Source organism: Osmerus mordax, chromosome 5 (assembly GCF_038355195.1).
Source record: "Osmerus mordax isolate fOsmMor3 chromosome 5, fOsmMor3.pri, whole genome shotgun sequence".
Lineage (NCBI taxonomy): Eukaryota > Metazoa > Chordata > Actinopteri > Osmeriformes > Osmeridae > Osmerus > Osmerus mordax.
In genome coordinates this window covers 2,637,323-2,651,419 of record NC_090054.1, presented here as the reverse complement: position 1 = coordinate 2,651,419, position 14,097 = coordinate 2,637,323, and the positions used below count along the sequence as shown (strand labels likewise).

General features: G+C 46.7%; 1 protein-coding gene across 1 annotated transcript in view; it reads left to right on the top strand.

Moving 5' to 3' along the window:
• The window catches only part of dst (dystonin), a 141,118-nt gene that overhangs the window by 1,959 nt on the left and 125,062 nt on the right, over positions 1-14,097 (top strand). Inside the window, 1 exon segment of the mRNA XM_067235813.1 lies at positions 1,052-1,265. Within this exon segment, the coding sequence (XP_067091914.1) occupies positions 1,052-1,265 (214 nt within the window).

Here is a 14,097-nt window from a genome sequence, read left to right as displayed (position 1 = left end):
GAACAATGCTGTAGACGTGAAATAACACCCAACACGTCTTGCAATCGAAGCTGTCACGTGACAGATGATTTTTAAACAACCCTATCTTGGAAGCTTTGTTACCTGTTCCCTTACAGTCTTGTACAGAAGACACGCCCTTGACGACTTATGTTCACTACTCATTTGAAGGAAGTGGACCATAGCAGGCGCTACTGCATTGTTGGCCTGCATTATGCACTAATGGTTCACACTAATTGTTTAATGATAAGTTGGGGACACATAAATCTAGAATATCCTATAATAACAGCGCACAGGTAAACATCTGAAATGGTATGGTTAAGAATAATCCCACAGTGAGAAGAGATGCCAGAAACACTAAATGGTGTTGCCGTTTTAAACGTGGTGACATAAGCTACGCAGTCACCAGGCGCGTATCTATCCGCGAGGATGGCGCTCTAACACCACGTCAACACTCCCCATCTCTCGCGGAGCCCCGAATCTCCTCTCCCCATCCGGCTCGTTGCTGTATCCGAGGATGACGCGGTGACATCCTACAGCTTTCGCATCAGCTGCCGTGGCGGTGCTGCTCTCGCTCTCTCTCTCTCGCTCTCTCTCCCCGGAGATTGACATCATCTCAGGCACTAAACCTACCGGGGAAATGGAGATATTGGTGTTCGGCGGCCTGGAGGGTGTGGTCCCGATTGAAATAGGATGCTGATCATAGGGGGTGGCAAGTGAATTCTAAAAAGCTATTTCTCCTACAAATGAACCATGTACACAGCGGTAAGTCTTATTTCTGACCTGGCGGGGGAGCCAGATACAATTGATTCTTTGCAGTCTCTTGGTTTTGGTTTTATAGCCTACTGTTAAATCAGGGAATAATAGGTGGTGGCTCGCGCTAGGCTATGTGCCTCCTTGTGTGCTCCTGTGTGCGTTTACAAACCGCACCTTTTTGTACGTAAGTGTCAGCGATGGTAAGAAGCGATGTTGTGGAGAAAATGATCATTTATTGTCTGTTGACATATTCTTGTTAGCGAGCCTAACATTGACTGTTTTTCTATTGTCTTAACAGAGCTCCGGTTCGGGGAACGCTTCCCTTCACTGTTCAATGTCCTCATCGGCAGACTTCTCGGACGAGGATGACTTTAGTGTTAAATCTGGGTCGGTATCACCGGCACCCGGGGACACGTTACCGTGGAACCTACCCAGACATGAACGTTCAAAGCGGAAAATTCAGGGAGGCTCCGTGCTGGACCCCGCAGAGAGAGCGGTGCTCAGGATTGCAGGTGAGCGTCTGGCCCGAATTCCATTGAGCTGGTGTGTCCATAACATGCACATCTGTCTAGTCACTTGTAACAATGGGTTGGAGGCCGCCTCTCCTCACACGGGGTTCAACGGCGGGTTTTTGATCGTGCTATTGGAGCAACTGTAAAAGAGAATATTGTGATTCCATTTAATTTAAGCAGCATAGCCTACATATAGCAGCAGACAAATGTTGACTATCCAATTTGCGGCTCGATACTAGACAAAGCACACGATAGGCCTACGGCCAGTGAACCCGTATAACTCTAAATCGAATGTTTTTTATTTTTATTTTTATTTTTTACGTAGAAAACCCTATATAATGTGTGTAGGCTATACCAATTTGACCAGTCTAAGATTAAGTTTATCGGCGAATATCGCATCATTCAAAATTAATCTTTTTACAATCAAAGCCCAAGTTGATTATCCGTTGCAAATCTCACTACATGTACCGACATATTTCTATAGTTTGCTTCATTTGTATGATTTTAGGCCTACAAAATGTTTTCCAAATCAGCTATTCCCACGGTGCAACGTTATCACTAGGCTACAGAGAAACAACTGTAGCGTGGGCTATAGTTATCAGGGAACAATGCAAGTTGTTCAACCATGATGATACATCTAAAAAAACAACCTTGGCATTGTAAAATTCTTGTGATTTAGAACATCAGATCGCCCTATTGTACAGAGCAACATAATGCCTGAGAGGACTGCTCGAGATTTTCTGTATATGAATCGTTTTTAGTTCTGTGAAATATTTGGATTTGGGAACTGTAGACAATATCTCTGGCTTTTACATATTTAGGAGCACTATGTGCCTCTATTCCAGCATTCCGGTAAGTTTCTGGCGCTAGGACCCACCCGCACATCTCGCCACCAGCTCCAGCACGTGGGCTGTAGACAGGTCTTTGGCGAGGGGAAAACACTGCGATATCCTATAGTCATCATATCCGATTCATACTGGCCAAGACGATCAATCTTTGATCTGTGATAAAGTGATTCTATAACACCAACATGCTTTGACAGTAATGTGTGCATGATTACATCCAGTGAGCCTAATGGTTGTGGTATTCTGTCATGTTAAGGCAATACCCTGACAGTTTCTTTCTGGAAATTCAAAGTAATTTGAAACGGTGACCATTTAACAAAGGCTTCTGGCAATACAAAGATCCCCTTTCGACAGATAGTTCTGTGATCGAACTGTTGTGTTGATATTCTCCGAATGGAAATCATGTTCCAGCTCAGTTTGTGAGGGGTGCGGTGCAATAAACAGTACAAGCGCACTCAGCTCTGCATTTATTACGACCAGCCGCCCTGTCTATCCGACTGTGATTTTCTCACGAAAGCGGAAAGGAAGTCTCCCCTATTGGACGCTGTGCGTCCAGGGAGGGGTATAGGGCGTTTCTATCATAGAACAACAGCGACTATCACTCTGAGCTGCTGTACCGCAGCTATAGCCTCCGCTCCCCACGGCTGGTGAACGTCCAGCCCGTGGAGCCAGCACCGTTAATGGCTCACTACCAAGCCCTACCGGGCTACACACTCGCAGACGAAAAGGAATATCTCCAAGCGTATGAGGATGTCCTCGAAAAATATAAAGGTAGGGGTTTCCAGTATTGTGTTCGCTTGCTGGGTAAGGTTTGGTTAGAGGGTTGTTACTTTGATTCGACAGTTAGACAATGTGGTCTGGGCTGGGGCAGCAAACTGACAGGACAATCAGCAAGCAGCTTCGCTGCAGTCGGTGTCTACAGATTTTTTATTTTATTTTTTTACCACATCAACATACTTAATAATAATAATAATAATAATTAGCAATTATTTTTTAAGGAGAATGTCGATTCTCTGACCAGTAGCTTACTGTTGGATCATTTGTTTTTGATGAAACAGACACAAATTTAAGGGAGGGTAATTTCATGTATTTGAATGTATTTATCACAAAACAAGACTATCATCAAAATGAATCAACAATAAAGACCCAGACTTCTGGTTATGTTAGCTGTATGTTGTCTTTCCACAATAATACTGTCTGACAACTAATGCATAGCCAATTATTATCTGGAAAGCTTGTGCGTACATTAGGCCTGCGAGTCTAAGTATCTTTCCAGTCCAGTTCTCTGGTACTGGCTGAATGACATCATTCCTTACCATGGACGGGCCTTTTAAGATAATGTGAAATTGAATAGAAAGTGACAGCTACGCTCTACAGCTCCTACTCCCCCTCTACCCCTCTTTCCCTCACATAATCGGTTTCATTTAAATGATTAGTAGTAATCAAATGACGAAAACGAACGATGGTTAGTGATCAGAAGATCTGTCGTGTCTGTTCCGATGGGTTATAGGGTTGGACTCCGCTTCGAGCCCAGTGTCTCAGCTGCTGTGAGGGCAGGCAGACAGTCAGCTGTGACCAGGCTTAGCTCCTCTTGCTGGTGCCCGGTGAGATCATATGACGAAGCATCATTAGGAATCTATGACCCATGTCCTCGGGGCAACAATATCGCTCAGACAATGAGTTGTGTTATCATCATCATCATGTCATCTCATTGGGCACACTGATTGATCATTATGTTGTCTTCTCCTAAACGCATACTATCCAACTTAAAATAGTCAACTTTGGTTAATGTTTCATTGGATGTTGCAATGACATGTCTAATGTCTTATTAAGCCCTGACAATTAGTCTGTGGTAGATTGTGGATGAGTTTGACAGCAGTTGCCACGACGACCTGCTGTTTAAATCTCTCTTTCGGGTCACGTATCTGGAGAGAGACACACAGAGCTCTAAGATTCTCCTCAGTTCCTTCACATGTGACCTGGGAAGCATCAATAAGACATTTCTTCAGACCCAGCTCAATAATAGTTACCAAAGTAAACAAACACCAAACAAACTCGGCCAAAATAGAAGATAGAGCCGCAGGATAGTCATAACAAGGCTTGCAGTTTGAATTTGGGATACACGTTGTTGAAGGGAGCATTTCATCCTGGAGAACTTTGTTGAAAACATGTTAGGCATTATGTATCCCCTGTTTGGTTTCACCTAGAAGCAGTAGTCTTTAGCATAGGACAGTCAGCCAACAAACCAAAGCGTTCTAGCTGGTTTGCAAAATCCCTATTGACCAAGGGACGTGTCCTACTGGAGGGTATGGCTTGTGCTGAGGTTTCATATATCTGGAGAGGGTTTCATCCATTTTGACCAACTGTCACTTTACCAAGCCCCGCCCCGCTCTTTGTCACCCCCCACCCACGAATCACTGCTCAGTTCGCAGTGGGCACACTTGAAATCTTTTGGCAGTCTGTGACGTTCTAACATACACAGTTAAAATGGAGGTTGAAACACACATTCAACTGAGACATGTACGTATGACTCGTGACACCCCTCTTCCTGTGTGGATGGATGACTGAGGTCTAGGTGTGGCCAAACCTGCGGAACACGCTGGAGACCTGACTGAGAGGCCCGCCCTGGGTCCACCTCCTCGTTCTCTCTTCCTTCAATCAAACACGGTGTGCGACACCTTTCTCGGTCACAACGGCGGACATATTAGCTCCAGCAGTCCCCAACTCACTTGGCACCGCTTTGCACAGTGTCGAGATATGATTTAATATCCTCCTGGTTGCTGATGCATTCCTGGAACTGATTTGAATCAATTTCTGTGAGCGGAAACAGTGACACAGCTGTTCTTGATCTCAGACGGGGTTTGTGTCCGCCAGTGACTTCTGCCCTGATCTGGGTTCCCCCCAAGAAGGCCAGTGACTTCTGCCCTGATCTGTGTTCCCAGAGAAGGCTTCTCTGTTCCCCGTTCCCCACCAGAACTACCCCAGGACAACCTCCATGCACTGGGGCCATTTGGACAGCTCACAAGCAAAGTCTGCAGTTTCATTTCCTCAAGCTAAAACAAAAATCCCAGTAATTCTGTTCTCTATATATCACCAGAAGCTAGAAAACGACAAACATTCCACGGTGCGCTGTTAACTTATCCCCTGACATCAGCTGCTTTGCGTGAGTCCTGTAGATGCACAGCGCCTGTATGGAGGAACACACATGGTTGTTGTGATATCAGAGCTCAGGCCTGGTGCCCAGGGCTCTGCGCTGCCTCATTCTCCACATGGCTCCTGCCCCAACAGTGGCTCACACCTGCTAGTGTCAGTCACCTATGGGGAACTCTATGTCTACAACTCACAGCAAGGTGCTGCAAGACAACAGGTGTACAGTGTAGGCTTTGTGCAGTTCCCATCGACGTATAGAAGGAGTATTGAATAGAGAGATTGTTCCTGGGAAATATAGCCTAAACCCAGGCTAACCCTTATATTTACCATTCAAAATACTGCAGGAATGTCAATACTCAGAATACCTCGCTAATTGAGCCTTAGAAGTAATAACCCACTAACAAGGCTTTGCTTTGGGTGTAAAGATAATCCACAGATGTGCTATCAACGAGGCGAGGATTAGACCCTGTTTTCTTACAAAACGGTGGTAATCCCATACGTTTGAGCAGAAAGGAGGAACTCCCCCTACAAAGGGCTGGCCAGGAGGAGGGGGGCCCGAGGCCTCGCCTCCTCTGACCAGCACAAAGAGAACGGTACAGTAGAGACAAGCTGGATCGCTCCACCAAAGCCCCCTTGACAGGCAGGCCGGGCAGCAGGATGAATTATGGGAAACCCTTGTGCCTTTTCAGGCCCAGGGAACGTCCAGCACTGTGAAGAAAGCTCCGGATTCATTAGGGGGAGGTGGGCGTCTCGTCGGTCGGGTCAGCCGATCGTCTGTCAGGGTGAACTTCTTTCCGGTTCTGTGTCGCGCGTGCATCAAGCACACAGCCTGTTAGATGGGTGGCTTAGATCTTGCCTTCGTGCAGTGTGAGTGTGTACGGGTGCGTTGGGGTGTGTGTGTATGCGCGTATGGCCGTGAGTGTGTGTTTACTGGCATGCGTGTGCGAAGGAATGCGATTCTTTTGGTTTCAGCGACAATCTTTCATGGGTGCTGCTGACACAACCAGACTGTTGTCTTTGCCCTCAGGTCGTACCAGGAGCCTCTTAAATGCCTTTCAATATGAAGCCATGTTTACGTAAGGCCTTGGTGCATAAGAGAGGTTGAGAATGTGAATGGACCTTTTAATCCATCTAGCAAGCATTGTGACTTGAAAGCTGTAGGGTTTTATGGATGAAGAGCATCTGTATGTTGAGCTACAGGACTGTGTGTATATGTGCTGCCGCTGGATGGGAGCTATCAGAGCGTTAAGACTCGAGCTGGTGTTGTTTGTTTTTCTCATGAATGGAACACCTCAGGTGATGTGTCACCTCTCATGGCAGTGTCCCTCACAATCACTGCTGTCTCTCCACACAAGCTCCTTGGTTCACTTGTCAGGGGCTTATTGCCACGGTACACACACACAAACACACACACATACGCACGCACACACACAAACACACACATACGCACACACACACACATACAACGATGGACAGTTGACATGTAGTACCAGAATGTGTCATCAGAAAGAGTTAGTACATGTCCAGATCATAGTATATGAATGTCACAACAGGGAAACCACGGTTACATAATATCGTTGCAAACATTTACTGAAAGAATCGACCTCTAGTCTAAAGCTGCAATTCCATGGTGCTGACTAGAAGGGTAGGTGTGTGTGTATGTGTGTGTGTGTGTGTGTGTGTGTGTGGGGGAGGGGGGGGTTGGTGGGTGGGGGGTATAAACACAGCTGTTTTATTTTTATTTCCAAATTCATGACTTCAGCAGTGAGTTCTTGGAGTTGCACGTGATATCAGTTCACTAACAAACAAACAACCTTTACTAGGCCACAAGTCGACGATGACACGGTATTTGTCGGCCATGACACCCTGGCTTGTCACATGACACCCTGGCTTGTCACATGACTCCTGGTGGGTGACTTGACCCCTGGTGTGCCGGGTTGGTAGATTTGTTGACTGGCGTTCTGTGACCTGTCTGTGCCTTACCAGGCTGTGTGGGAAGCTCTGCTCTGTGACCTGTCTGTGCCTTACCAGGCTGTGTGGGAAGCTCTGCTCTGTTGGCATGGGTGTCGTTGCCCTGTGACCTGTCTGTGCCTTACCAGGCTGTGTGGGAAGCTCTGCTCTGTTGGCATGGGTGTCGTTGCCCTGCGACACCCAACACAAGCTGAGGGGTCATTTGGCCCCCCAAGGGTTTAAAAGGTTAGAGGTCAGCGCTGTCGCACACACATAAGCACCTGGACTCCTGCAGACTGCTGACTATGGTAGCATCTGTTATTAAACTCTACCAGATCCAATCTACAAGGAGTTGTTTATCTGTCTTATCAGCGATGGCATGAGGTGATGGCAGATCTTCTCTGATATACTGGAGTTGTTGATAAGATCTTGTTGATCTTAGTGAAACTGATATTACATACCTGTAGCTAGAAATACTATCTGTATTGGTCATTCAACCCCCTTGGAAACAGCAATAACTCAAACCAGGCCGATTTCTGTACACAGCAGCTATTAACAGCACTGTGGCTATGTTAGTCTACTGTAGTGCTTCAAACATCTGGCTTGTGCATTAGGGTGAGTTTGGGTTGTGGTGGCCATTTGAATTTCCTATTATTATTATAAATGAGAAATTCTGTTTTACGTTTTGGTTTGTTATAAGCCTCAAAAGAAAGGAAATTCAAATCACCACCACAACCCTGGCTCACCCGATGCATGAGCAGAGATGTTTTGTGACGTATGATGTTTAATGTACAGTTGACCAACACAGCTACAGTACTGTAACAAGTGTAACAAGTGTATGAAAATAAACCTGGTTTGTGAATCGGTGGAATGCTACAGACATGCTCGTAATACAGCATGTTTTGAAGAGAGTGGGCTTCTCTATTGGCTCCTTCATTTTTACCATCATTAAAGCTCCCAGTATTGTCAGTTCTTTGAGCAATGGTCTTGCCAGGCATTCCTATATAATAATGGTTTTGTCACAAAAAAACGTATCCAAGATACCGCCCTTTGACCTTTCACCCCGTCTGTCTGCTTTTTGACCTTTGTTGTCTTTGTGTCCTGTCTGGGTGTGGTCGCTTGTTGCAGCACCTTCCTGCCAAGCCACTTCCAGCACACTATCGTCTCCTTAACGTCTGCAAACGCGGACAACAAGATGAGCGCAGATTGAAACGTGATAGATGGAATACTTTGTTATTGAAGAGGGGAAGCGGGTGTGTTTTTCTGCACAGTCACAGTCTTTGTCTCGTGTCGGGCACTCGGCTCTCCCATACCAGCCCCCTCATCACATTCTTAGGCTCCACTGTGGCCCACACACACACACACACACACACACACACACACACACACAGACACACACGTACACACACAGAGGTGCAGACACACACAGATGCAGATATATATATACTCCCATGCACACACGCATGCATACACATATACACACATAACACACAGAGCGGTGCAGGCACACACAAAGATGCGGACACACACAGAAACGTACACACAGACAGACAGACAGACAGTCACACACACACACACACACACATACATACAGACAGACTGTTCTGTGGAGACCAACCGTTACTGTTAATGTACAAAAGACACATTGTATCACTTTGTATCCAGCTTCAGAGATGCTGTTCATGTGCCATGTTCTAACTAGAGGGAGTGTGCCTCTGTGTGTGTGTGTGTGTGTGTGTCTGTGTGTGTCTGTCTGTGTGTGTCTGTGTGTGTGTGTGTGTGTCTGTGTGTGTGTCTGTGTGTGTGTGTGTCTCTGTGTGTCTCTGTGTGTGTGTCTCTGTATGTGTGTCTGTGTGTGTCTGTGTCTGCGTGTGTGTCTGTGTGTGTCTGTGTGTGTGTGTGTCTGTGTGTGTGTGTGTCTCTGTGTGTGTGTCTCTGTGTGTGTGTGTGTCTCTGTGTGTGTGTCTCTGTGTGTGTGTGTGTCTGTGTGTGTATGTGTGTCTGTGTGTGTCTGTGTCTGTGTGTGTGTCTGTGTGTGTGTGTGTCTGTGTGTGTGTCTGTGTGTGTCTGTGTGTGTGTGTGTCTCTGTATGTGTGTCTGTGTGTGTCTGTGTCTGTGTGTGTGTCTGTGTGTGTCTGTGTGTGTGTGTGTGTGTCTGTGTGTGTGTGTGTCTCTGTGTGTGTGTCTCTGTGTGTGTGTGTGTCTCTGTGTGTGTGTGTCTCTGTGTGTGTGTCTCTGTGTGTGTGTGTGTGTGTGTGGGTATGGAGCTTTGTATGGGCAGGCTACGGCACCAGGAAATGTCAGACCGGTGAAGTGAGTCCTCTGGGTAAAGGGACCAGGGCAGAGGCAGAGGCAGAGGCAGAGGCAGAGGCAGAGACAGAGGCAGAGGCAGGTAGAGTAACAAGCAGGGATAGAGGCAGCTTCATTGACAAAGACAGGGATAGAGGCAGGTACAGTGAGGCAGGGACTGGACAGGGCCAGGCGTACCTGCACGGTGTCCCAGTGTGCTGGTTGATTACTGTCCCAGTGGAAAACTGAGCTGAGTGCAGACTCAGCACTGGGCCATGACATTCCTGTCAGACGCGACACCCCAAACCGCTCCTCTCCATGTGACCACGCCGCTGAGAGATATGAAAACACAGCATATGTGTGTGTGTGTTAGCTAAGACTCTCTCTTTCAACCTCAAAGGATGAGCTAGGTTGCTGGAGGTCTTCCAGGCTTATGGCCTGGTGATTCATCAAGAACAAAGTCCTTATAAACATGGTTTGATATTATTATTCAGCCCTTAGATAGCATGGGACCATAACCTCCTGAATTATGCAACAGTAGTGAGGCCCAGTCTCTCGGTTGACTGAAGCGGTTGGCTATTTTAGTTCCCAAGTGAGAATAATATACCTGTCAGCTGACTTCAAACTGGCCGTGCTTCTCTTCTCTCCTGTTCACAGGAGCTCTCAAAAGCTACAGTCAACTGAAGGCATCCTGGAGCCTTCCTTTTGGTGCGTTTAGCTGACTGAACAGTAGCTAATTACATTCACTTAAAGAGTGTTTGGACGTCCAGTTAGCGAGGCTGTTTCTGAGTGGCGATCTGAAGGCTGCAGTGTTAGTATATCTGGAGTGGTGAAGGCTATTTCCGTCCTTCCGATTCCAGGAGCAAGTCCCAGCTCTAATGTGTCTACTGGGCGCCCAATGACACGGCTGTAAAGAAAGCCAGGTCAAGGACCACTACTCGGAACCTGCTAGCACTGGAAGACTAGCGCCTCCCTTAGACACTGCTAGCATACTAGCTTTGTCCATAAAGGCACTGCTAGCAGGATATCTCTGTCCATAAAGGCACTGCTAGCAGGCTAGCTGTCCTCATAAAGATCTCCATGTATCTGTCTCCATGTAGACAAGGTCAGCTTCCCCTCATAAGTGTCAGACAGCTATATCAGTCATTACAAGACTGAACCTAAACATGCCTGGAGTTGATGCTAGTGCAGTTGTCAGGTAACAGACTGTGATGTGCGTCACTGTGCGGTGATATAAGAACAGAATTATTTGAGTATCTATGTTGGTCAATGTTTGGTTAGACTTTGCCAAATGAAAGAAGTAGACTTGAAGAAACATCTTGGAAATAAATCACGTTGTCATAAACAAGCTGCAGCCTAACCTCTTCTGCCATTTGTTCATTAAATCTTCTGGAGCAGAGCTGCGTGTCTGTCTGACCCCATTAGCAGGCCTGATATTGATCTGAGGTGATCCACTCCTTCCAACATGGCGCTCCAGAATCTGATACGCAGAGCTCCAAAATGGAAGACGGAGATGGTGTCTTAAAGCTGGCGGATGTCGGATATTAGAAAACGCCATTCCACTAACGACATCTGTTCTGTAACCACAGCTTAGCAAACCTCACTATACTTTGTTGTTTGGTTGTTTGGTGTCAATAAGCAAAGCAGTCATGATGATACATGAGTGACTCTTACGCTAACATCAGGACATGACATCCCACCCTGCAAGAACTCATTTCAGGGACGTAGGACCCCCCAGAGATAGTTCAACTGTACACCCGCCCGCAGAGAGAGAGCTGATAGGCCTACTGATCACCAAGACCGTACACCCGCCCGCAGAGAGAGAGCTGATAGGCCTACTGATCACCAAGACCGGCCCGTTACGATGCTCTCTGTCACTTTCTCGCTGTGTCTGTCACTTCTTGTCTTGGTCTCTCTCTCTCTCGCCCTCTTGCTCTCTAAAACAAATTAGAATTTGTGGACGTCAGGGAACTGCTATAAATATGCGTGAGATCAGGGGTGTAGGTTGGTTTTCAAATGTGGGTGGGACAGCTTTTTTAATAACTGAGGATGCGGCAATTCAATATAATTTTCTTAACAAATAGTTGGGAGGGGAGCAGATTTGTGTATTCAAAAAGTGTCCCACCCGCTTATAATGAAACGTCCGTCCCTGTAGGACAGGTGATGTCACAGCCGTGCCCTACTTCATGTTCAGTTGATGGTGTTGCCTACCTGTGTGTGTCTACCTCTACTTCATGTTCAGTTGATGGTGTTCCCTACCTGTGTGTGTGTCTACTTGCCTGCGCTTGTTAAGTGTGTGTATGTTCGAGTCTGCTGCTTTGTGATAGTTTGGTTCACATGTGTCTTGTTTGGCTTTGTATTTAAGCCCCTGTTATGCATTCAGTACTGATTGTTGTGATGTGAAGGAGGTTTCAAGCTGCGTGGTGTGCTGTAATGCCTCTGAACTGCTTGAACTGATGCCTTTAGAATGCATCTTTTTGAACCATGCTTCAGTCTGGGTGATCGGAGGGATGCCACTCGATATGTAGCCTTGTGGTGCATGCTAGCTTACAGTAATGTGTGTTTGTCAGTTGTCTTGGTGACGGGAATTCAGGCATGGCGGCCCCGCCCTTATTGGCCAGCTCACAGCGCTCGCTCTGTCTGCATGAGCTCATGCCCCTCACCCTGTGACTCACCGCCCTGCCCCTGGTGGGAAACGCTCTGAATCTATTGGCTGGCTGACGACCAGAGACCTGCTCCTTTGTCCAGGGAAGCAGAGGATGCTGGGAAAGCTCGTCCCTGCTTTACAGCAGCACTCTCTCCCTCTCTATAGAGGCATCTTGGGCCTGACTCGTCTTGGCCTGGTCTGGCCTGGCCTGAAAGGTCTGTGTCTGGGAAGGGGACAGGAAATGACAGGCCTGCTTAGTGATTTTCATTCAGGAGAATGAAATAGAGCACATAACTGCATGTGCAGTGTGTGACTAAAATGGCCTTTGTTGCTCGGTACATCTAGTTTACCTACCTGTCATCTGCAAGGACATCAACCAATCATGCTGGTCTTGGTCAGGGTTAACAAGGCCTCCTGCATATCAGTGTGGCTCTGTGTCTGTCTAAACAAGACTTGGAGATAAGATGAACCGACCTCTGGAACCTTGAACAGACAGGATTTATTGTGAGTTGTCCTTGTTGGTTTGGGCCCTCTCCCCCCTGAACAATCACAGACACTGGATGGGACTGGAAGAGTCTAACACAAACAAATAGCACAACATTGCTGGACGCAAGGAGAGGTTGGGGCCATGCTAGTCTGGCTGGCTGATAAGCTGCAGTGACCAGATTCTTCTGTATTTCTCCATCTCTCTCTCTCTCTCTCTCTCTCTCTCTCTCTCTCTCTCTCTCTCTCTCTCTCTCTCTCTCTCTCTCTCTCTCTCTCTCTCTCTCTCTCCCTCTCTCTGTCTCTCTTTGTCTCTCTCTCCCTTGTCCGAGGTCTGGTTTTCTCTCCCAATCTGCAGATTGATAATACATATAAAAATGCAGAAGTCAACTGAACTTAGTCACTCTGAAGAGACGGACAAAACACTTTCTATATATATATATACACTACCGGTCAAAGGTTTTAGAACACCCCCATTTTTTCAATTTATATTGAAATTTAAGCAGTTCAAGTACAGTGAATAACCCAAAATTGTACAAAGGTAAGCGGTAAAGGTCTGGCAGACCCAAAGCCACAACAGAATCAGAAGACAAGTTTCTGAGAGTTAACAGCTTGCGTGACAGGCGGCTCACAGGACCACAGCTTCAAGCACATCGCAACACTGGTCGAAGTACCAAAGTTGATGGTTGAGAGTGATGGTCTTCTAATTCTGTTGTGGCTTTGGGTCTGCCAGACCTCTTCCTGTCAGTTTCCTCCAGTTTCCAGGTGCCTTTTGATGGTGTAGGAAACTGTACTCACTGACACCTTGGCTTTCTTGCCAATTTCTATCTAAAGTAAAGACCTACACCTTTAAGGTTATAATAGTCTGTCTATCTTCCTTTGTTAATTGAAAAACCTAAAAATGTTGTTTTTTTACCTCTGGCAGTTTACCGCTTACCCTTTGTACAATTTCAGGTTATTCACTGGACTTGAGATGCTTAAATAAAAAAATAAAAATGAAAAAATTGGGGTGTTCTAAAACCTTTGACCGGTAATGTGTGTGTGTATATCTATACAATACAAAATACATGTCTTGAATCTATATGACATGCAATATCTACAAGAAGCTTGGCTCCTAGTTTAGCATGTTCAACTGGAGTAGATGACAGAGCAACAGAGAAGCTATCTGCCTAAATGGTGGGCGTCTGTCCTGGAGGGCGGAACAATCCAGATCACAAGGCAGCATCCCTCATCGTCTCTGTCGGCCTGTACAGACCAGCCATGATCACACGTCTCTGTCGGCCTGTACAGACCAGCCATGATCACACGTCTCTGTCGGCCTGTACAGACCAGCCATGATCACACGTCTCTGTCGGCCTGTACAGACCAGCCATGACCACACAGGCTTCTCCTCAGTCATGGGTAAGTGAGGGTGTCAGTCCTGGGGCTGTTCAGGCAGACCTGAGGGCGGCCTGCTCTGTCCTGCTGT